Here is a 24,607-nt window from a genome sequence, read left to right as displayed (position 1 = left end):
GTTGAACCAGCCTTTCGTCTCAGGGATGAAGCCAACTTGATCATGGTGGATAAGCTTTTTGATGTGCTGCTGGATCCGGTTTGCCAGTATTTTATTGTGGATTTTTGCATTGATGTTCATCAGGGATATTGGTCTAAAATTCTCTTTTTTTGTTGTGTCTCTGCCAGGCTTTGGTATCAGGATGATGTTGGCCTCATAAAATGAGTTACGGAGGATTCCCTCTTTTTCTATTGATGGGAATAGTTTCAGAAGAAATGGTACCAGCTCCTCCTTGTACCTCTGGTAGAATTCAGCTGTGAATTCATCTGGTCCTGGACTTTTTTTGGTTGGTAGGCTATTAATTATTGCCTCAATTTCAGAGCCTGCTATTGGTCTATTCAGGGATTCAACTTCTTCCTGGTTGAGTCTTGGAAGAGTGTAAGTGTCCAGGAAATTATCCATTTCTTCTAGATTTTCCAGTTTATTTGCGTAGAGGTGTTTATAGTATTCTCTGATGGTAGTTTGTATTTCTGTGGGGTCGGTGGTGATATCCCCTTTATCATTTTTTATTTTGTCTATTTGATTCTTTTCTCTTTTCTTCTTTATTAGTCTTGCTAGTGGTCTATCAATTTTGTTGATCTTTTCAAAAACCAACTCCTGGATTCATTGATTTTTTGGAAGGTTTTTTGTGTCTCTATCTTCTTCAGTTCTGCTCTGATCTTAGTTATTTACGTTTGTTAGTTTTGTTAATCTTTTCAAAAAACCAATTTTGGGGCTTACTTTTTTTTCTCTAATGTTTTTATATTTCCTATTATATTTCTTTTCACTAGAGTCTTTATTATTTCCTCCTTCTGCTTGTTTAGGAGTGAGTTTTCTCTTTTGTTTCCAGTTTCTTAACCTGAAAGATTAGGTTATTGATTTGACACCTTTCTTGTCTTTTAATGTAGCTATATGTCCCTATAAATTTCCTGCTAAGCACTTCTTTGACTACATCCCATGTATTTTGATATGTTATGCTTTCATTTTTGTCTCAAATATTTTCTAATTTCTCTTGTGAGTTTTTTGATCCATTGATTATGTAGGAATTTAATTTTCACATATTTGTGAATTTCCTTTTCCTTCAGTTATTGACTTCTAGCTTCTTTCCATTATGACCAGAGAAAATATATTGTGTGATTTCAGTTCTTTTAAATGTATTGAGTATGATCTATCCTGGAGAATATTCCATATGCACTTGGGAAGAATGTTTTTTGTGCTATTGTTGGGTGGAGGAGTGTTCTGTAGATGTCTTTTAGGTCTAGTTGGTTTACAGTGTTGATCAAGTCATCTGTGTTTATTGATCATCTGCTTATTTCTATTAATTATTGAATTGGAGCACTGAAGTCTCTGTTATTGCTGAATTGTCTTTTTTTGTTTTATGTAGTTTGGAGCTCTGTTGTTTGCTGCATAAAAGGTTATGATTGTTACAGCTTTCTGATGAATTGACCATTTCATCTTAATGTCTTTGGTAACAGTTTTCTTCTCTGATATTAGTATAACCACTACAGTTCTCTTTACTTTAGCCATGCTATATCTTTTCCTGTTCTTTTATTTACAGCCTATTTGTGTCTTTGAATGTAAGTATGTATCTAGTATATAGACAACATATAGTTTGATGGTGTTTTATTTTAAATTCACCCTGCCTTTTAACTGGAGAATTTAATCCATTTACATTTAATGTAATTACTGATAAAGCAAGGTTTACATCTGCCATTTTGTTATTTGTTTTCTATATGTCTTATGCCTGCCTTTGTTCCTCTGTATCAGGTGGGGTCCTTGAGGGAATCCACCACACAAGTGAAATAATGACAATTGTTTGTGATGAAGATTTGCAGAACACTCCAACTACTTTATTTCAGTGAACACAAGACTGCACTGAGAATAAGCGGTGTTAGTTTTCAAGGCTCCTAATGGGGAATGAGAGATCAGACTAGGGCAAGTTAAAATGTCACAAAGCTATTCTTACTGTAGTTGAGCCATTTTTCTTAAATAAATGCTCCCCAGTTTGCTGTAGGTCTTTGGTTAATTTCCAGAGGTTTTTCATTGTTTTATGGAGGAGTCAGTTTAGGAATTTTACTCTGCAATTCACTGATATCAGCATACTAAATATTTTAAATCCCTAAATGTTGGTGGATCAGATAATGGTCAGTTCTAGTTGCCATGCTTTATTCAAAAATTAACTAAAATGATCCAGTAAATGAAGTAGCCATTTTAACCATAAGAAATAAAAACATAAAAACATAGAAGATTAAAGCCTTTATTAAGACTTTCTTATGGTCTGTAAAAAGCATAAACTATCAAAAAGACTCCTTCCAAATTGTATTTAATGTTTCCCTCTGCTACAGAAGAAAGCCCCAAAGCATTTATTTTTCAGGGGAAGGAGGACTTATACAGGGGAGAAAGATTGGACTTGGAAAGTAGCTATATGTATATAAATTTGAGTCCTAATTTATTTAGACATATACTGGGATTTGTATCCATGAGGAAGTCCTTAACCTTTAATGTTTGCCTACTATCCTTTTGTAAAATGGAAAAATATGCTTTTTTTAAGATTAAAAACTGTATATATGAACTAGCTGAAAAAAGCCATCAAGAAAGTAATCTCATTTTTGTTAGCCACACACACACACACACACACACACACACACAGAAATCCTCAGAATACACTTAAGCAAGGATGCGAAAAACCTCTACAATGAAAACTAAAAAACACAGATAAAAGAAATTAAAGAAGATACAAATAGATGAAAAGACATCCCATGCTCATAGATCAGAAGAATTAATATTATTAAAATTACCATACTACCCAGAGCAATCTACAGATTGAATGCAATTACTATCAAAATACTGATGGTATTCTTCACAGAAATAGAAAAAAAAGACCTTAAAATTTACATGGAAGCACAGAAGACCCAGAATTGCCAAAATAATGCTAACCAAAAAGAACAAAACTGGAAGGCTCACATGACCAGACTTCAAAATATACCGCAAAGCTGTAGTAACCAAAACAGCATGGTGCTGGCATAAAAGCAGATATATAGACCAATGGAACAGGATAGAGAATCCAAAAATTAATCCACATATCTACAGCCAACTTATTTTTGACAAAGACACTAAGAACACTCATTGGGGAAAGGACAGTCTCTTCAATAAATGGTGCTGAGGAAACTGGGTATACATATGCAGAAGAATAAAACTAAACTGTTATCTCTCACCCTACACAAAAATTAACTCAAAATGGATCAAAGACATAAATGTAAGACCAAAACTATAAAATTAGCAGAAGAAAACATAGGAACTTCAGGACATTGGCCTGCGAAAAGATTTTATGAATATGAGCTCTAAAGCACAGGCAACAAAAGCAAAAGTAAACCAATGGGATTATATCAGACCAAAAAGCTTCTGGACAGCAAAGAAAACAATCAACAGAATGAAAAGAAAACTTACAGAATGGGAGAAAATATTTGCAAACTATTCATCTAAACAGGGGATTAATATCCAGATCATTATATACAAGGAAGTCAGACTTGTAGCTGTGAAGCTACAGCTGTGAAGCTGTGAAGAAAAATCTGATTGTTAAATGGGCAAAGGACATGTGAGTAGACACTTCTCAAAAGAAGACATACAAATGGCCATAGGTACATGGAAAAATGCTCAACATCACTAATCATCAGGGAAACACAGATAAAAACCACAATGAGGTATCATGTTACCCAGTTAGGATAGCTACTTTCAGAAAGACAAAAAATAACAAATGCTGGAGAGGATGCAAAGAAAAGGTACACAGTGTTGGTGGGAATGTAAACTAGTACAGTAGTACAGTCACTATGGAGAAGAGTATGGATTTTTTTTTTTTTTTTTTTTTTGAGATAGAGTCTCACTCTGTCACCAAGGCTGGAGTGCAGTGGCATGATCTCAGCTCACTGCAAGCTCCACCTCCTGGGTTCACGCCATTCTCCTGCCTTAGCCTCCCAAGTAGCTGGGACTACAGGCACCCACCACCATGCCCAGCTAATTTTTTGTATTTTTGGTAGAGATGGGGTTTCACTGTATTAGCCAGGATGGTCTTAATCTCCTGACGTTGTGATCCACCCATCTCAGCCTCCCAAAGCGTTCAGCTTACAGGCATGAGCCACCACGCCCTGCGGATGTTTCTTAAAAATACAGAGAGGTGTACCAAGATGGCAAATAGAAGCCTCCACTGATCATCCTCCCTGCAGTGACACCAAATTTAACAATTATCTACACACAAAAAAAATATAAGAACCAGAAATCAGGTGAATGATCATAGTACCTGGTTTTAAGTTGAAAGAGGCACTGAAGAAGGTAGAAAAAAAAAGTCTTGAATTGCTGAGACCACCTCTCCCCCATCTCCCAGCACCTGCCACGGAGAATGAGTCCACTTGCAGGAGGGGGAGGGCAGCAGTTGTGGAACTTTGCATTGGAACTCAGTGCTGCCAACAGTGGGCAAAACTCAGCTGGCTCCCGTGGAAAGAGCATTCAGACCAGCGCTAGCCAAAGAGGAAATCTTTCATCCCAGTGGTTGGAAATTGAGTTCCCACAAGCCTCACCACTGTAGGCTAAAGTGCTCTGGCGTCCTAGATAAACTTGAAAAGCAGTCTAGACCACAAGGACTGCAATGTATAGGCAACTCCTAGTGCTTTGCTGGGCTCCGAACCAGTGGACTTGAGGGGCATACCACCTAGTGAGACACCAGCCAGAGTGGCCAAGGGAGTGCCTGCATCAGCCTTCCCTCAACCTGAGGCAGCAAAGCTTGCAGCTCTGAAAGAACCCCTTCCTTCCACTTGAGGAGAGGAGAGGGAAATGTGCAGAGGACTTTATCTTAAAGCTTAAATACCAGTTCAGCCACAGTAGTATAGGGTACCGGGCATAGTCTTGAGACCCCCATTTCAGGCTCTAGCTCCTAGATAACATTTCTAGACACACCCTGGGCCAGAAGGGAACCCACTCTGTTGACAGGAAGGACCCAGTCTTGGCAGGATTCATCACTTGCTTACTACAGAGCCTTTGGGCCCTGAATAATTAGCAGTGGTAACTAGGTAATACATGCCAGAGGTCTTAAGTGAGGTTCTGAGACATGCTGGCTTCAAGTATGACCTAGTGTATTTACAGCTGTGGTGGCTACAAGGCAAGACTTCTGCTTGGAAAAAGCAGAGGGAAGAATAAAGCGGATTTTGTTTTGCTGCTTAGGTGCCAGCTCAGCCATAGTGGGGAAGACCACCAAGAGGGCTTTTGGGGTCCACGATTTCAGGCCTTGGCTCTTAGATGGTATTTGTCGACCTATGGTATTTGGCTCTTAGATGGTATTTCTCAAATAATCAAATTTATTGTTTATAATCAGATTTCTCAGATACCATCTAAGGATGAGAAATATTTGAAGGGTAAGTCCCAGATTTGAGAGCATTCACCACAAGCTGACTGAAGAGCCCTTGGGCCTTAAGTGAACATTGGCAGTACCCTGGCAGTACTCCCTGTGGGCCTGTGGTGGTGGACTTGGGGAGAGACTCCTCTGCCTGGGGAAAGGGGAAGGAAGAGTGGGAAGGACTTTGTCTTGTGGTTTGGGTGCCAGCTTAACCATAGTAGGATAAAGCATGAGGTAGATTTCTAAGGTTTCTGGATCCAAATCCTGCTCCTGGATAGCATCTCTGGACCCACCTAGGGTCTGGGGCAACTCACAACCCTGAAGGCAAGAACAAAAGACTGGCTGGCTTCACAAACTGCTGATTGTAGAGCCCTAGGGCTTGCGTGAGAACATAAATGGTAGCCCTGTAGTGGTAGCAGTGAGCCTTGGGCAATACCCAGTGCTATGCTTGTTTCAGACCTAACCCAGCACAGTCCCAGTAGTGATGGTCACAGGGCTGCTTGTGTCACCACTCCTCCAGCTCCAGGCATTTCAGCCTAGAGAGAGGGAGAGACTTCATTTGTTTGGGAGAAAATAAGGGAAGAGAACAAGAATATCTACATGCTAATGCACAGAATTCTTCCAGACCTTCTCCAAGACCATCAAGGTGGTACCTCTGTGAATCTGGAAGAACCATGTTACTGAACTTGGGATGCCCCCAGATGCAGATATCTCTGCGGTGGCCAAAAACAGATCACAGCACAAAGCTCCCTTCAAATACCTGCAAAGTCTTTCCCAGTAGGATGGGTACAAACAAGCCCAGACTGTGAACACTACAGTATCTAACTCTTCAGTGTCCACACACTGGTGAACATTCACAAGCATCAAGACCATTCAGAAAAACATGACCTCACCAAACAAACTAAATAAGTTACCAGGGACCAATCCTGGAGAGACAGAGATATGTGACCTTTCAAAAAGAGAATTCAGAATTGCCCTTTTGAGAAAGCTCAGATAAATTCAAGGAAACACAGAGAAGGAATTCAGAATCCTATGCAATAAATTTAACAGAGATTGAATAATTTTTAAAAAGCAAATTCTGGAGTTAAAAAATGCAATTAATACACTGAAGAATGCATCAGAGTCTCTTACTAGCAGAGCTGATCAAAAAGAATTAGTGATCCTGAAACAGGTTATTTGAACATACACAGTCAGAGGGAGACAAAAAAATAACAACAAAAAAAAATGAAGCACACCTATAAGATCTAGAAAATAGCCCCCAAAAGCCAAATCTAAGAGCTATTGGCCTTAAAGAGGAGGTAGAGAGATAGGAATAGAAAGTTTATTCAAAGAGATAATAACAGAGAACTTCCAAAACCTAGAGAAAGATATAAATATCTAAGTACAAGAAAGTTACAGAAAACCAAGCAGATTCAACCCAAAGAAGACTACCTCAAGGCATTTATAATCAAATCCCTATCTGAGGACCTTGATAGACCCCTATCTCTTGCCCTATACAAAAAGGTCAAGGATAAAGAAAGATCCTAAAAGCAGCAAGATAAAACAAGCAAATAACATACAACGGACCTCCAGTACATCTGGCAGCAGACTTTTCAGTGGGAACCTTGCAGGCCAGGAGAGAGTGTCATGACCTATCTGAAGTGCTGAAGGGAAAAATCTGTTACCCTAGAATAGTATACCCAATGAAAATATCTTTCAAACAAGAAGGAAATAAAAAGATTTTCACAGACAAGTGAAAGCTTAGGGATTTCATTAACATCAGACTTGGCATACAAGAAATGCTAAACAGAGTTCTTCAATCTGAAAGAAAAGGCTGTTGAGCAATAAGACATCATCTAGAGGTACAAAACTCAGTGGTAATAGTATATACACAGAAAAAAACACAGAATATTATAACACTGTAATTGTGGTGTGTAAACTACTCATAGTAGGAAAACTAATAGATGAACCAATCAAAAATAACTACACAACTTTTCAAGTCATAGTACAATAAAATATAAATAGAAACAACAACAAGTTTTTAAATGGGGAGACAATATTTGAGTATAAAGGTTTTATTAGTACTCTTTTGGCATGTTTATGCAATCCAATAATTTGTCATCAGTTTAATACGTTGTAAGATATTATCTGCAAGCCTCATGGTAACCTCAAATCTAAAAACATACAACAGATATACAGAAAAATAAAAAGTGGGAAATGAAAAGGCATTTCATAAAATTCAACATCCCTTCATGATAAAAACCCTCAAAAAACGGCATAGAATGAACAGACCTTAACATAATAAAAGACATATATGACAGACCCACAGCTAGTATCATACTGAAAGAGGAAAAACTGAAAGCCTTTCCTCTAAGATCTGGAACATGACATGGATGCCCACTTTCACCACTGTTATTCAAATAGTGCTAGAAGTGCTAGCTAGAGCAATCAGACAAGAAAAAGAAACAGACGGCATCCAGACTGGAAAGGAAGGGTCAAATTATCCCTATTTATAGATGATATGATTTTATATTGGAAAAAACTAAAGCCTCCACCAAAAAACTGTTAGAATGGATAAATTCAGTAAAGTTGCAGCATACAATATCAACATACAAAAATCAGTAGCATTCTTACCTGCCAACTGTGAACAATCTGAAAAAGAAATCAAGAAAGTAATCCCATTTACAATAGCTACAAATAAAATTAAATACCTAAGAATTGACTTAACCAAAGAAGTGAAAGATGTCTACAATGAAAATTACAAAACATTGATGAAAGAAATTGAAGGGGACACAGAATGTAAAGGTGTTCCATGTTCATGGATTGAAAGAATCATTATTAAAATAGTTATACTACTACCCAAAGCAATCTACAGATTGAATGAAATCTGTATCAAAATACCAATGATATTCTGCACAGAAATATTATAGAAAAAACTATCCCAAATTTATATTAAAAAGACCCAGAATAGCCAGAGGTATCCTAAGCAAAAAGAACAAAACTGGAGTAATCACATTACCTTCAGATTATACTATAGAGCTGTAGTAACCAAAACAGCATGGTACTGGCATAAAAACAGACACATAGACCAATAGAACAGAATAGAGAACCCAGAAACAAATTCATACATCTACAGTGAACTGTTTTTTGTGGGGTTTTTTGTTTCTTTGTTTTTTTGGAGATGCAGTCTCACTCTGTCACCCAGGCTGGAGTGCAATGGTGCAATCTCAGTTCATCGCAGCCTCTGCCTCCTTGGTTCAGGCAATTATCCTGTCTCAGCCCCCCAAGTAGCTGGAACTATAGGCCCGCACCTCCATGCCTGACTAAATTTTTTTTTTTTTTTTGTATTTTTAGTAGAGATAAGGTTTCACCATGTTGGCCAGGCTGGTCTTGGACTCCTGACCTCATTTGACCCACCAGCCTCAGCCTCCCAAAGTGCTGAGATTACAGGTGTGAGCCACCGCACCCAGCCAGTGAACTCATTTTCAACAAAGATGCCACAAGCATACATTGGGGAAATGTATGGTCTCTTCAATAAATGGGAAAACTGGATATCCTTATGTAGAAAAATGAAACTAGACCCCTATCTCTTGCCCTATACAAAAATCATATCAAAGTGGATTGAAGACTTAAATCTAAGACCTCAAACTATGAAACTACTATAAGAAAACACTAAGGAAACTCCAGGACATTGCACTGTGCAAAACTTCTTGAGCAATACCCTACAAGCACAGGCAACCAAAACAGAAGTGGACAAATGGGATCAAAGGCAGTTAAAAAGCTGCACAGCAAAGAAAGCAGTTAACAAAGTAAAGAGATAACCCACAGAATGAGAGAGATTATTTGCAAACTCTCCATCTGACAAGTGATTAATAACCAGAATATAGAAGGAGCTCAAACAACTCTACAGAAAAAAAAATCTAATAATTTGATTTAAAATGGGCAAAAGACCTATATAGACATTTCTCAGAAGACATACAGATGGCAAAAAGGCATGTGAAAAGGTACTCAACATCATTGTTCATTAGAGAAATACAAATCAAAACAACAATATATAATCTCACCCCAGTTCAAATGACTTTTATCAAAAAGACAGACAGTAACAAATGATGGCAAGGATGTGGAGGAAGGGAAACCTTCATACACTGTTGGTGGGAATATAAGTTAGTAAAGCTACTGTAGAGAATAGTTTGGAGGTTCTTCAATAAACTAAAAATAGAGCTACCATAGGATCTAGCAATCCCACTGCTAGGTATATACCCAAAAGAAAGGAAATCTGGATATCAAAGAGATATCTGCACACCCATGTTTAGCGCATGGGATAACCGAGATTTGGAAGCAACCTAAGTGTCCATCAACAGATGAATGGATAAACAGAATGTAGCACATATGCAAGATGGAGTACTATTCAGGCATAAAAACAGAATGACATCATATCATTTGCAGTCACGTGGATGGAACTGGAGGTCACTATGTTGAGTGAAATAAACCATTTACAGGAAGACAAAAATATGTTCTCACTTATTTGTTGGAGCTGAAAATTAAAATAATCGAACTCATGGAGATAGAGTAGAATGATGGTTACCAGAGGCTTGGAAGGGTAGTAGGGGCATGGTAGTGAAGTAGGATGGTTGGTGGATACAAAAACATAGTTAGACGGAATGAATAAGATCTAGTATTTGATAGTACAACAGGGAGACAATAGTCGAGAATAATTAAATTGTACATTTTAAAATAATGAAAAGAGCCAAAATTGACTACGTAATTGAAAGTAAAGCACTCCTCAGCAAATGTAAAAAAAGAGAAATTACAACAAACTGTCTCTCAGACCACAGTGCAATCAAACTAGAACTCAGGATTAAGAAACTCACTCAAAACTGCTCAACTACATGGAAACTGAACAACCTGATCCTGAATGACTATTGGGTATATAAAGAAATGAAGGCAGAAATAAAGATGTTCTTTGAAACCAATGAGAACAAAGACACAACATACCACAATCTCTGGGACACATTTAAAGCAGTGTGTAGAGGGAAATTTATAGCACTAAATGCCCACAAGAGAAAGCAGGAAAGATCTAAAGTTGACACCCTAACATCACAATTAAAAGAACTAGAGAATCAAGAGGAAACACATTCAAAAGCTAGCAGAAGGCAAGAAGTAACTAAGATCAGAGCAGAATTGAAGGAGATAGAGCCACAAAAAACCCTTCAAAAAAATCAGTGAATCCAGGAGCTCGTTTTTTGAAAAGATGAACAAATTTGATAGACCACCAGTAAGACTAATAAAGAAGAAAAGAGAGAAGAATCAAATAGACACAATAAAAAATGACAAAGAGGCTATCACCACTGATTCCACAGAAATACAGTTGGCCTCCATGAAGAGACCAATAATGGACTCTGAAATTAGGCAATAATTAATAGCCTACCAACCAAAAAGAGTCCAGGACCAGATGGATTCACAGCCAAATTCTACCAGAGGTACAAGGAGGAACTGGTACCATTCCTTCTGAAACTATTCCAATCATTAGAAAAAGAGGGAATCCTCCCTAACTCATTTTATGAGGCCAGCATCATCCTGATACCAAAGCCTGGCAGAGACACAACAAAAAAAGGGAATTTTAGACCAATATCCCTGATGAACATCAATGTAAAAATTCTCAATAAAATACTGGCAAACCAAATACAGCAGCACATCAAAAAGCTTATCCACCATGATCAAGTGGGCTTCATCCCTGGGATGCAAGGCTGGTTCAACATATGCAAATCAATAAACAGAATCCAGCATATAAACAGAACCAAAGACAAAAACCACATAATTATCTCAATAGATGCAGAAAAGGCCTTTGACAAAATTCAACAGACCTTCATGCTAAAAACTCTCAATAAATTAGGTATTAATGGGACGTATCTCAAAATAATAAGAGCTATTTTTGACAAACCCACAGCCAGTATCATACCGAATGGGCAAAACCTGGAAGCATTCCCTTTGAAAACTGGCACAAGACAGGGATGCCCTCTCTCACCACTCCTATTCAACATAGTGTTGGAAGTTCTGGCCAGGGCAATCAGTCAGGAGAAAGAAATAAAGGATACTCAATTAGGAAAAGAGGAAGTCAAATTGTCCCTGTTTGCAGATGACATGATTATATATTTAGAAAACTCCATTGTCTCAGCCCCACATCTCCTTAAGCTGATAAGCAACTTCATCAAAGTCTCAGAATAAAAAATCAGTGTGCAAAAATCACAAGCATTCTTATACACCAATAACAGACAGAGAGCAAAATCATGAATGAACTCCCATTCATAATGGCTTCAAAGAGAATAAAATACCTAGGAATCCAACTTACAAGGGATGTGAAGGACCTTTTCAAGGAGAACTGCAAACCACTGCTCAACAAAATAAAAGAGGACACAAACAAATGGAAGAACACTCTATGCTCATGGATAGGAAGAATCAATATCGTGAAAATGGCCATACTGCCCAAGGTAATTTATAGATTCAATGCCATCCCCATCAAGCTACCAATGGCTTTCTTCACAGAATTGGAAAAAACTACTTTAAAGTTCATATGGAACCAAAAAAGAGCCCGCATTGCCAAGTCAATCCTAAGCCAAAAGAACAAAGCTGGAGGCATCTTGCTACCTGACTTCAAACTATACTACAAGCTACAGTAACCAAAACAGCATGGTACTAGTACCAAAACAGATATAGACCAATAGAACAGAACAGAGTCCTCAGAAATAATACCACACATCTACAACCATCTGATCTTTGGCAAACCTGACAAAAACAAGAAATGGGGAAAGGATTCCCTATTTAATAAATGGTGCTGGAAAACTGGCTAGCCATATGTAGAAAGCTGAAACTGGATCCCTTCCTTACACCTTATACAAAAATTAATTCAAGATGGATTAAAGACTTAAATGTTAGACCTAAAACCATAAAAACCCTAGAATATAAACTAGGCAGTACCATTCAGGACATAGGCATGGGCAAGGACTTCATGTCTAAAACACCAAACCCATGACAATAAAAGCCAAAATTGACAAATGGGATCTAATTAAACTAAAGAGCTTCTGCACAGCAAAAGAAACTACCATCAGAGTGAACAGGCAACCTACAGAATGGGAGAAAATTTTTGCAATCTATTCATCTGACAAGGGCTAATATCCAGAATCCACAAAGAACTCAAAACAAATTTACAAGAAAAAAAAACCATCAAAAAGTGGGCAAAGGATATGAACAGACATTTCTCAAAAGAAGACATTTATGCAGCCAACAGATACATGAAAAAATGCGCATCATCACTGGCCATCAGAGAAATGCAAATCAAAACCACAATGAGATACCATCTCACCCCAGTTAGAATGGCAATCATTAGAAAGTCAGGAAACAACAGGTGCCGGAGAAGATATGGAGAAATAGGAACACTTTTACACTGTTGGTGGGACTGTAAACTAGTTCAACCATTGTGGAAGACAGTGTGGCGATTCCTCAAGCATCTAGAACTAGAAATACCATTTGACCCAGCCATCCCATTACTGGGTATATACCCAAAGGATTATAAATCATGCTGCTATAAAGACACATGCACACATGTTTATTGCAGCACTATTTACAATAGCAAAGACTTGGAACCAACCCATATGTCCATCAGTGATAGACTGGATTAAGAAAATGTGACACATATACATCATGGAATACTATGCAGCCATAAAAAACAATGAGTTCATGTCCTTTGTAGGGACATGGATGAAGCTGGAAACAATCATTCTCAGCAAACTGTCGCAAGGACAAAAAAACAAACACCGCATGTTCTCACTCATAGGTGGGAATTGAACAGTAGGAACACTTGGACACAGGAAGGATTACATCACACACCGGGGCCCGTTGTGGGGTGGGGGGAGGGGGGAGGGATAGCATTAGGAGATATACCTAATATAAATGATGAGTTAATGGGTGCAGCACACCGACATGGCACATGTATACATATGTAACAAACGTGCACATTGTGCACATGTACCCTAGAACTTAAAGTATAATAAAAAAAAAAAAAAAAGAAGAGTATAATTGGATTGTTTGTAACACAAAGAATAAATGCTCAAGGTGATGGATACCCCATTTACCTTGATATGGTTATTACACATTGTATGCCTATATCAGAGAATCCCATTTACCCCATATATATATATGTATATACCTAATATATGCTCACAAGAATTTTTTGAAAGAAAGGAAAGAAACAAACAAACAAACATACTATCCTATGATCCCGCAGTCCTGCTACTGAGCATTTAGCCAAAGGAAAGAAATCTGTATATCAAAGAGACATCTAACACCCCCATGGTTTACTGCAACACTATTCATTATACCCAAGATAAAGAGTCAACCTAGGTGTCCAACAGATGAATGAATAAAGAAAATGTATATATACACAATGGAATACTGTTTGGCCAGTAAAAATAAAATCCTGTCACTTGCAGCAACATGAATGGATCTGGAGGTCATTATGTTAAGTAAAATAAACTGGAAACAGAAAGTTAAATACTGCACACTCTCACTCATTTGTGGATTAAAGTTCATTTCATAGAAGTAAAAGGTAGAACAGAAGATACTAGATGCTGGGAAAGGGGATGGGGATAGGAAGAGAGTGGTTAAAAGATACAAAATTAGAGCTAGATAGGAGGAATAAATTGTATAGCACTGAAAGATGACTATGCTTAACAGTAGTGTATACTTTCAAGTAGTGCAGAGGATATTGAATGTTCCCAACACAAATAAATGATAAAGGTTTAAGATGTTAGATATGCTAATTACCCTGATCTGTTCACTGTACATAAGTCTACACTTTAGCTTTTTTGAAATTCTTAGTTTCAAAACCACATGCTGCTCTTCTCAGTTTTTGTTCATATTCTTTCCTCTGCATGAAATAGACCTGCCTCACCCTCCACCCACCCTAACACCCATATGATTAAATCTACTTGTTCTCTAAGGCCCAGTTTAAATCTACTTTCTCCATATAATATTAGACCCTTAGTTCTAGCTCAGGCATGGCATTTTATTTACAGTATTCTATGTAACTTTTATGGGAAAGTAACATACACACAGAAAAATATACAGATAAGTTTACAGCTTGACAAATCTTTACAAAATGAATACCCTCATTATTACCAGCATCCAGATTCAGAAACCAAACATTGCCATAATCCTGCCTGATACCCTTTTACATTCAACTCTCTTTACCAGCACCTCTGTCTTGTCAAGGGTAACTTCTGCCCTGGCTTCTAACGCCACAGGCTAGCTTTGCTTGTTTTTGAACATTACATGAATGAAATTACACAATATACTGTATTTCTTATCTGACTTTTTTACTCAGTATTTGTACAGTTTGTACAACTGTACAATGTTTGTACAAATTATGCATTTCAGTTCATTCATTCACACTGCTATTTAGTATTCCACTTGTGAATATACACCATAATTTCTTAGCTCATGCTACTGTGTACAGATATTATCCTTTTTTCCATTGTAGTTTTAACTTGCACTTCCCTGATGACTAATAAAGTTGAGTGCCTTTCTTATATGTTCTTGGGCCAGTTGGGTATCATCTTCTGTGGAGAACCTATTTAAGTTTCTGTCCTTTTTTCTCACCTCTTCTATACATTCATTAATGGTAGGTAACTACATCTCACTCATTTTCTCCTAACACAGATTCTATAAGAATGTCATACTGTTTACATTACAGCTGTATGTATTGATTAAGATATTATGCAGGAAATTAAAATTGAGAGCTGAGCAGTGTTCTTCAGAAGGAACTTTTGAAAATGTTGTAGTGCAGCCAGTCAACAAATATGTATTGAGTACTCATTCTACTTGAAATGCTACTTGAGTCATCAGTAAAGAACCACTTATTTAACTACAAACCATCTTTACCTCTCTCTTCCTTAGTTTTCTCATCTACAAAATGGTATGATTACATCAGATGACACTAGGGTCTCTTGGCTTTCTTGTTTTCATGTATGCAACCTTGTGAAAATTTTAATTTATCCTTTTACTAACATGATTTCAGAAATGTTCCCAACTATTGAAGAACTAAGTGTAGTAAAATTGGATCTGGATGGAAATTCAAAGAGAGATGGTTGCTCGGGAATTTACTGGGTCAAGGCCCCTTCTTTCAATGTTTGTTAATTCTTAATCTATAGGTAGTTACTGTTGATAATCATAAATCTGAACATTTTATATGCAGTTAATTTTTTCTTTATTTTTTTATTTTTTTGAGATGGAGTCTCACTCTGTCGGCCCAGGCTGGAGTGCAGTGGCGCGATCTCAGCTCACTGCAAGCTCTGCCTCCCAGGTTCACACCATTCTCCTGCCTCAGCCTCCTGAGTAGCTGGGACTACAGGCACCCACTACCATGCCCGGCTGTTTTTTTATATTTTTAGTAGAGACAAGGTTTCACCATGTTAGCCAGGATGGTCTCGATCTCCTGACCTCATGATCCGCCCACCTCAGCCTCCCAAAGTGCTGGGATTACAGGAGTGAGCCACCGCGCCCGGCCTATATGCAGTTAATTTAAAACAAAGGAGATCTCAGGCAATCCAAAAACGAAAGTATATATACAAAGAGAGCTCATACTATATGTAGAGTATGATCAGTATATTTATCACATATATATATGTGTGTGTGTCTTTGCTTTTAAAATAATCCAAATTCATCAAAAGAATAGTCATTTTTTAAAAGCCTGAATACACTAAGCAGACAGTCCCAGTTTCCCCCTCCACCACACACGTGTCAACTCTAAATCTTTCCATGTGTGTGGATTTCTGTACTGTGGATATTTCATATAAATGGAATCATACAATAAAAAAAGAATAGCCATTTTAGCTGGGCGCAGTGGCTCACCCCTGTAATCCCAGCACTTTGGGAGGCTGAGGTAGGCAGATCAGCTGAAGTCAGGAGTTGGAGACCAGCCTGGCCAACATGGCAAATCCCTGTCTCCTGTAAAAATACAAAAAATTAGCTGGGGCGTGGTGGCATGCGCTTGTAATCCCAGCTACTTGGGAGGCTGAGGCAGGAGAATTGCTTGAACACAGAGAGGCGGGGGTTGCAGTGAGCCAAAATCATGCCATTACACTCAAGGCTGAGCAACAGAGCGAGACTCTGTCTCAAAAATAAAATAAAAATAAAAAAAGAATAGTCATTTTAAATGGCTTCTTCATAGGCCATGAGAACTCAAGACTTTAAGGTTTGCTTTTTGCTGTGATTAAGTAAAGACACAAATTTCTTTTTAAAATCTTAAGGATTTATCAGATGACTTCATAAACCATGGGATTTTTATTAGTAATTTTTAAACTTCAGGTTAAGATTCTTAACCTGTGAATCATGATTCACCATGACTGAATCTTTTTTATAGGATTGTTAGCCAAAATGATGGAAAGGTAAGGCAAGTCCTAGTTAAGGAGGTCATACATGATAGTTTTTTATATGTACATAATTTAACTCTTCTTTAGTTTTGACTTCAAGCAAAGTAATCTTTCAGATATATTGTTCATTGTGTAGTTTCCACAAAAAAGGCATTATCAGTGAGTTTCAAAGGTGGTATATTAGTATGATCCTAGTCTAAGATCAGCTTACTAGTACTACTATCATTGTTCTGCCCAAAACATAGAACAATATGAAAAAGATAAATTTCTTTTTTTTTTTTTTTTTTTTTTCTGGAGACAGAGTCTCTCTGTTGCCTAGGCTGGAGTGCAGGCATGATCTCTGATCACTACAACCTCTACCACCTGGGTTAAAGCAATTCTCCTGCCTCAGCCTCCCAAGTAACTGGGATTACACGCGCCCGCCACCATGCCCAGCTAATTTTTTTTTTCTGTATTTTTAGTAGAGACAGGGTTTCACCATGTTGCCCAGGCTGGTCCTGAACTCAAGCTCAGGCAGTCACCTACCTCAGCCTCCCAAAGTGCTAGGATTACATGTGTGAGCCACCACACCCAACTGAAAAAGACCAATTTCTTTATGGTTAGGGTCAGGCACTTTTGAAGAGTTTTCTCTCCAGAGTCTTCAGATCTATTTACTCCTTAAAAATAAGAGAAGATTACAACAACTTTTCCCCTTACTAAGGCTCAAGATAATTAGGTATTTGACCATATGACTTTTACCTCATTTGTCTTGCAAATGTTTTGATTAACACTTTTAAGCAATGTAATTCTACCATGTCTTTGGGACCTCCCAAAATTCCCATATCCTTTATTATCATTTATAATACTTGGATACTAAGACTCACTAAAATAACATTATGGGTCTAGGTAAGTCTTAAGAGTCCTTTTAATAGAAAATTGATAATTCTTAATATATTATTTTTATAAATATTAGGAAAAAATTTTAATGATGTAATTCTGGTTACAATACAAGCATTCAGTTTGCTTTTTTTTTTTTTTTTTAATTTTATTTTACTCTACTTTCCGGGATACATGTGCAGAACGTGCAGGTTTGTTACATAGGTAAACATGTGCCATGGTGGTTTGCTGCACCTATCAACCTGTCACCTAGGTATTAAGCCCCGCATGCATTAGCTATTTGTCCTAATGCTCTTCCCTCCCTCGCCGCACCCCCACCAGGCCCCGATGTTTGTTGTTCCCCTCCCTGTGTCCATGTGTTCTCGTTGTTCAGCTCCCACTTACTAGTAAGAACATGCAGTGTTTGGTTTTCTGTTCCTGCATTACTTTGCTGAGGATGATGGCTTCCAGCTTCATCCATGCCCCTGCAAAGGACATGATCTCATTCCTTTTAATGGCTGCATAGTATTCCATGGTGTATATGTACCACATTTTCTTTATCCAGTCTATCATTGATGAGCATTTGGGTTGGTTCTATGTCTTTGCTATTGTGAATAGTGCTGTAGTAAACATACATGTGCATGTGTCTTTATAATAGAATGATTTATATTCCTTTGGGTATATACCCAGTAATGGAATTGCTGAGTCAAATGGTATTTCTGGTTGTAGATCCTTGAGGAAGCTCCACACTGTCTTCCACAATGGTTGAACTAATTTACATTCCCACCAATAGTGTAAAAGTGTTCCTATTCCTCCACATCCTTGCCAGCATCTGTTGTTTCTTGACTTTTTAATAATTGCCATTCTGACCAGTATAAGATGGTATCTCATTGTGGTTTTGATTTTCTTTTCTCTAATGATCAGTGAAGTTGAGATTTTTTTCATATTTTTGTTGGTTGCATAAATGTCTTCTTTTGAGAAGTGTCTGTTATGTCCTTTGCCCACTTTTTGTTGGGGTTGTTTTTATCTTGTAAATTTAAGTTCCATGTAAATTCTGGATCTTAGACCTTTGTCCGATAGGTAGATTGCAAAAATTTTCTCTCATTCTGTAGGTTGTCTGTGCGCTGTGATGATAGTTTCTTTTGATGTGCAGAAGTTCTTTAATTAGATCCTATTTGTCAATTTTAGCTTTCATTGGAATTGCTTGTGGCAGTTTCTTCATAAAATCTTCTCCCATGCCTATGTCCTGAATGGTATTGCCTAGATTTTCTTCTAGGGTTTTTATGGTTTTGGGTTTTACATTTAAGTCTTTAGTCCATCTTGAGTAAATTTGTGTATAAGGTGTAAGAAAGGGGTCCAGTTTCAGTTGTCTGCATATGGCTAGCCAGTTTTCGCAGCCCCATTTCTTAAATAGGGAAATCTTTCCCCATTGCCTTTTTTTTTTTTTTTTTTCTTTTGGTTCTGAGGTCACTATTCTGTTCCATTGATGTGTGTTTTTTTGGTACCAGTACCATGCTGTTTTGGTTACTGTAGCCTTTTAGTATAGTTTGAAGTCAGGTAGCATGATGCCTCCAGCTTTGTTCTTTTTGCTTAGGATTGTCTTGGCTATGTGGGCTCTTTTTTGGTTCCATATGAAATTTAAAGTAGTTTTTTCTAATTCTTTGAAGAATGCCAGTGGTAGTTTGATGGGAATAGCATTGATTATTTTGGGCAGTATGGCCATTTTCATGATACTGATTCTTCCTATTCATGAGGATGGAATGTTTTTTCATTTGTGTGTGTCCTCAGTTTTTCTTTGAGCAGTGGTTTGTAGTTCTTGAAGAGGTCCTTCACTTCCCTTGTTAGCTGTATTCCTAGGTATTTTATTCTCTGTAGCAATTGTGAATGGGAGTTCATTCATGATTTGGCTCTCTGTTTGTCTGTTATTGATGTATAGGAATGCTTGTGATTTTTGCACATTGATTTTGTATCCTGAGACTTTGCTGAAGTCGCTTATCAGCTTAAAGAGTTTTTGGGCTGAGACGATGGGGTTTTCTAAATATAGGATCATGTCGTCTGCAAAGAGAGACAATTTGACTTTGTCTCTTCCTGTTTGAATATCCTTTCTTTCTCTTGCCTGATTGCCCTGGCCAGAACTTCCAGTACCGTGTTGAATAGGAGTGGTAAAAGTACATTCTTGTTTTGTGCCGGTTTTCAAAGGGAATGCTTCCAGCATTTGCCCATTCAGTGTGATTTTGGCTGTGTTTGTCATAAATAACTCTTATTATTTTGAGGTATGTTGCAGCAGTACCTAGTTTATTTAGAGTTTCTAACATAAAGGGATATTGAATTTTTTCAAAGGCCTTTTCTGCATCTATTGAGAGAGTCTTGTGGTTTTTGTCATTGGTTCTGTTTATGTGATAGATGACATTTATTGATTTGCGTACGTTGAACCAACCTTGCTTCCTAGGGATGAAGCTGACTTGATGGTGATGGATAAGCTTTTTGATGTGCTGCTGGATTCAGTTTACCAGTATTTTACTGAGGATTTTTGCATTGATGTTCATCAGGGATATTGGCCTGAAGTTTTTTTGTTGTGTCTCTGCCAGGCTTTGGTATCAGGATGATGCTGGCCTCATAAAATGAGTTAGGGAGGAGTCCTTCCTTTTCAATTATTTGGAATAGTTTCAGAAGGAATGGTACCAGCTCCTCTTTGTACCCCTGGTATAATTTGGCTGTGAATCCATCTGGTCCTGGACTTTTTTTGGTTGGTAGGCTATTTATTACTGCCTCAATTTCAGAACTTGTTATTGGTCTAGTCAAATATTCGACTTCTTCCTGGTTTAGTCTTCAGAGGGTGTATGTGTCCAGGAATTTATCCATTTCTTCTAGATTTTCTAGTTTATTTGTGTAGAGGTGTTTATCATATTCTCTGATGGTAGTTGTATTTCTGTGGGATCAGTGGCGATATCCCCTGTATCATTTTTATTGTTTTATTATCATTTTTTATTGTTTTATCTGTGGGATCAGTGACGATATCGCCTGCATCATTTTTTATTGCTATTTGATTCTTTATTCATTCATTATGCTTATAGTTATTAATTACAATAAAAATACCTCATCTGTTAAAGGGATTAGTGCACCTCTCTGTGCAAGTTCCTCATCTATAAAATAGGTTTAATAAAACTACCTGTCTTAAGGTTGTTGAGAGGATTAAATGATTTAACACAAAGAAAGCTCTCAAAAAATGTCAGGTATGGTTAGGTATCCCATGACTATATTTTACCACAAATCTTTTGTGATTCATTGTTTATATTTTTGTACCATTAAACAATGTTTACCTTTAACTTGTAAAATTAAATTTGTGTCATGAATGAATATTAAAGACTGAATTGTTACCATGGATTTTGAGTGATGTGTTCATAGTTATATTGAATATTAGGCTTAATTTCAGGCTTAAAAACATACTTTTAAATAAGGAGCAAGAGAAAACAATTATTTCATTTTTAAAATGACATTAGAATGTTAGTGATTGCGTGAACAGAACATTCTCTGTTCCTCACCCTTTTTTGAGTCTTGCATAAGTATAATCTGACACTGAGTTAAGAGTTAATTGATACCGTATCTTGCATGGTCAACCTGCAGTTAAAGTTATTAAGCAAGAAAATGAGATGTAAACTAACTAAGATCTCCACATGGCCTGGAATGACCAATGGTTTGTTATATAGCACAAAATTATGAATAAATGTTATGTAAATACTAAATTAGATTTTTAAAAGAACGATTGAATATCTGATTCTTTTAAATCAGAGAAAATCAGGGGAAAGGTGTCCTATTGAAATTCTTTTTCTTTAAAAATTATAACCACTGAAAATTGGATAGGCCACCTCACAATAAAGAGTCCTCCCCATCAAAGAAGTGTTAGTGTTGAGGTAACCCATCATTTAGGAGTATGACCATTTCTACATCTGGCAGGAAGTTGAACTATACAACTTCTGATTTATTTTTTCGATTCTAACATTTCACAAAATTAAAGAAATTGAGAATCTATTCTAGATATTGTTCTTGTTTTTACATTGATGCCCTCTTTATTTTCTGTTTGACATGAGTTATCAAAGCATAAAGTTTTGAATCATAGGCGGTTTTCTTCTGACATGATTCGGGAAATAATTTGAGCTATTTATATGTCTACAAAGTACTTTTATCCACCAGAGTATTTGACAATAGGTTGTTATAATTTATCCTTCCAAAAGGTAGAATAAGTATCAAAAACCAGATGGAATTGGATGATTTTGTGAAATAACCACACAATATAAATTGTATTTGAAAAACAAATTTGGCATTGGTCATCTAGATACCAAGAAAGACAAGAAACTTTTTATCTGAGGGACATGAGCTCTTTTAAATTACCAGGCCCAGTGGGGGCATTAAAATGTGAGAGTAGTCATCTCTCACTCCCCTCCTTGAGCTAAGTAATCTGTCTGCTCTATGGACTTTAGACTGTCACCACCAAGTAACCATTAAACTAACCTAACAATGCCATATGCTAGGCACCATAACTCATACCCTATAGTTCAACAATGTATAGCCAATTACTAATCAGTTATTTCTGTACACCAATGAGAATTCTTGACAAACAACTTTTGTAATTGCCCCCTCTCCTAATTTGTCCTTTTTTCTTTAAAAACATGAGCCTCTCCTTCATTCTCTGGAGCACTTCTCAGCATTTCCCAGCCTACAGTCTTCAACCTTGACCCAAATAAACTCACTATATTAATTTTGCTCACTTTATGTCTTTAGGTCAATGATACTTAACATTACTTCTTTTGCCAACCTTTATCTTACCCCTTCTGCCAAAGTAAAAATTTTGGTTTACTCATATAATGAAAAAAAAATCAAAATCTGAAACAGAGGGAGAATAGAATGGATATATTATCTCTCAAATGTCTCATTACACTTCCTCTCTTTATTTGATTTCAGTTTTTTAGGTCCATTTCTGCCAGTGTTGTCCTAGGAGCCAGGGCGGGTGGGGGGGTGGGCAATGTTTCTTCTTTGCTGTTTTAAGTCTTTTAATGTGTTTGTTTAATGTTTATTATAGTTTTATATACAGATGGGCTTCATATGACCCATAAATCTTGTTCCTGGTGCTGAGAATACACTGGTTAATCCAATAGATATGGTCACTGCCCTGCTTGAACTTAGTGTGATGGAGAAGACAAATAAATTCACTGTTATGTAATTGTAACTCATGCATGATGAGGGTGTGGCATGAGGACACTGCTTTAGTCAGAAAAGATCCTTTCAAAAATCATAAAATTTAAGCAGAGACTTGAAAGATAAGAAAAGTAATGTTCCAGGTAGAGGAACCAACATGGGTCAAGTCCCTGAGGTGCAAAAGAGCCTCATTCTAACTTTCTTTTTGTGCCAGTTTGAACCATAAACAACTAATTTAACTTGCTTCTGAAATTGTTATGATTTGATGCAGCTCATTTCCATTGTCAGCACCCAAAAGTAGTTACCTCTTCACTTTGTACATTCAACCTTGCAAGACCCCCTGAGCCCTCAAAGTATCAAATTTAGTCTCAATTTAAATATGAGGCTGCTAATACTTCCTGTATAGGAAACTTTCAGTACACATTAGTTCCCTTTCTTCTCGTAGCATTGTTGGTGATGTGTTTGCTGGGCTACTCCTTCCCGTCTAACCCCCAGGGGTATGGAGGATTTGCTGTGGGAATAGGGAAGCAACAAACAAGAGAAATACCATTGTCTCCAGACCTACCGCTTTTCTTTCTGTATTAAGGCTCCCAAGGGTCTCTGCCTCCTCTTGAGTCTCTCCCAACTTAACTTCTTGAGCTCAGGTCAGTTTAGGGATGTTATCAGGACATTCAGCAATCTACAAAAAGACCCAAGTCCTCGTTTCCATTACACCCTGCCCACCATGTGTTCCAGTTGTTTTCATTTCTTTTCTGCATGACTTCATCAAGAAGCTGTCCTGGTTGATGCTAAACGAGAGGTGAGGCGGGGACAAAGAGAATTACTCTGGCTTCCTCTTCATTCGTATTTCCCAGGTAGTGGTTCTCCCAAAGGCCTTGGTGGCCAGAATGAGGTGTGGCCTTGGTCTGCTGCTGAACTGGTAGAGGATTGACATTTTACCTCTGATTGGCAGCTCTAGAGAAAAACAGAACACCTGATTCCAGTAGTAGTTAAGACTTGGTGTGTCTCCTGATCCCACTTGAAGTTACTGTCTTACAAAGTAACTTTTTTCCTGGCAATACTAGGGATAGTGGGGGTGGAAGGAGGAGAACACTAGGACCTTTGGAACCTCTCCCTGTGCCTGTTTTTTCTCTTATCAGTAAAATGAGAGTGTTGGTGTATTCGTAGGGTCCCTTTTAGTTCAAACATATCACATTTCTAAATTTTAAACCATCTAGTAGTAGTATCTCTGTCTGATGTGCATGATGTGTATATTGGAAATTATCCCAGTATGTGAGCCTGAAACGTATGTGGAACCTTACAGTCCTACTGGCTGAGCTGGATATATTCATTTATGAGCGCTGGTTGGGATTGTAATTCAAAAACTTTGTACCAACATTATATCTTCCTGCAAGATTTGTGAATGTTATTGAAAGTAAGACTGTATACCCTGAGGGTGAAGCCAGCTAACTAAACCTGAGTTAACATGCATCACCAAAGAGTGATGATCACAGATGTTGTGGTAAATGACTTGAAAGATCCTTTGCTTCACTTTGTCAAAAGGATCAAATTGTATTGAAATAGCACCCCGCAATATAATTCTGAATTCTGTCACTCTAAATTGGTCCTTCCTTCTTTTGCAGGAGCTATTGTGACAATCTTGGTTACCATCCATTGAGTGCTGCTGATTTTGGAAAGATCATGAAAAACGTCTTTCCAAACATGAAGGCACGTCGTTTGGGCACAAGAGGCAAATCTAAATATCCTTTACCAG

At 37.5% G+C, this 24,607-nt stretch overlaps 1 protein-coding gene across 2 annotated transcripts in view; it reads left to right on the top strand.

The window, feature by feature from the left end:
- Window positions 1–24,607, top strand: part of RFX7 (regulatory factor X7) — a 159,199-nt gene that overhangs the window by 121,676 nt on the left and 12,916 nt on the right. For both annotated transcript variants that reach the window (XM_050796774.1, XM_050796773.1), the window contains one exon: window positions 24,477–24,597. In XM_050796774.1, coding sequence (XP_050652731.1) covers window positions 24,477–24,597 — 121 coding nt within the window. The remainder of the gene's footprint in view (window positions 1–24,476; window positions 24,598–24,607) is intronic.

Source organism: Macaca thibetana, chromosome 7 (assembly GCF_024542745.1).
Source record: "Macaca thibetana thibetana isolate TM-01 chromosome 7, ASM2454274v1, whole genome shotgun sequence".
Taxonomy (NCBI): domain Eukaryota; kingdom Metazoa; phylum Chordata; class Mammalia; order Primates; family Cercopithecidae; genus Macaca; species Macaca thibetana.
This window is presented reverse-complemented; position numbering and strand designations above follow the sequence as displayed.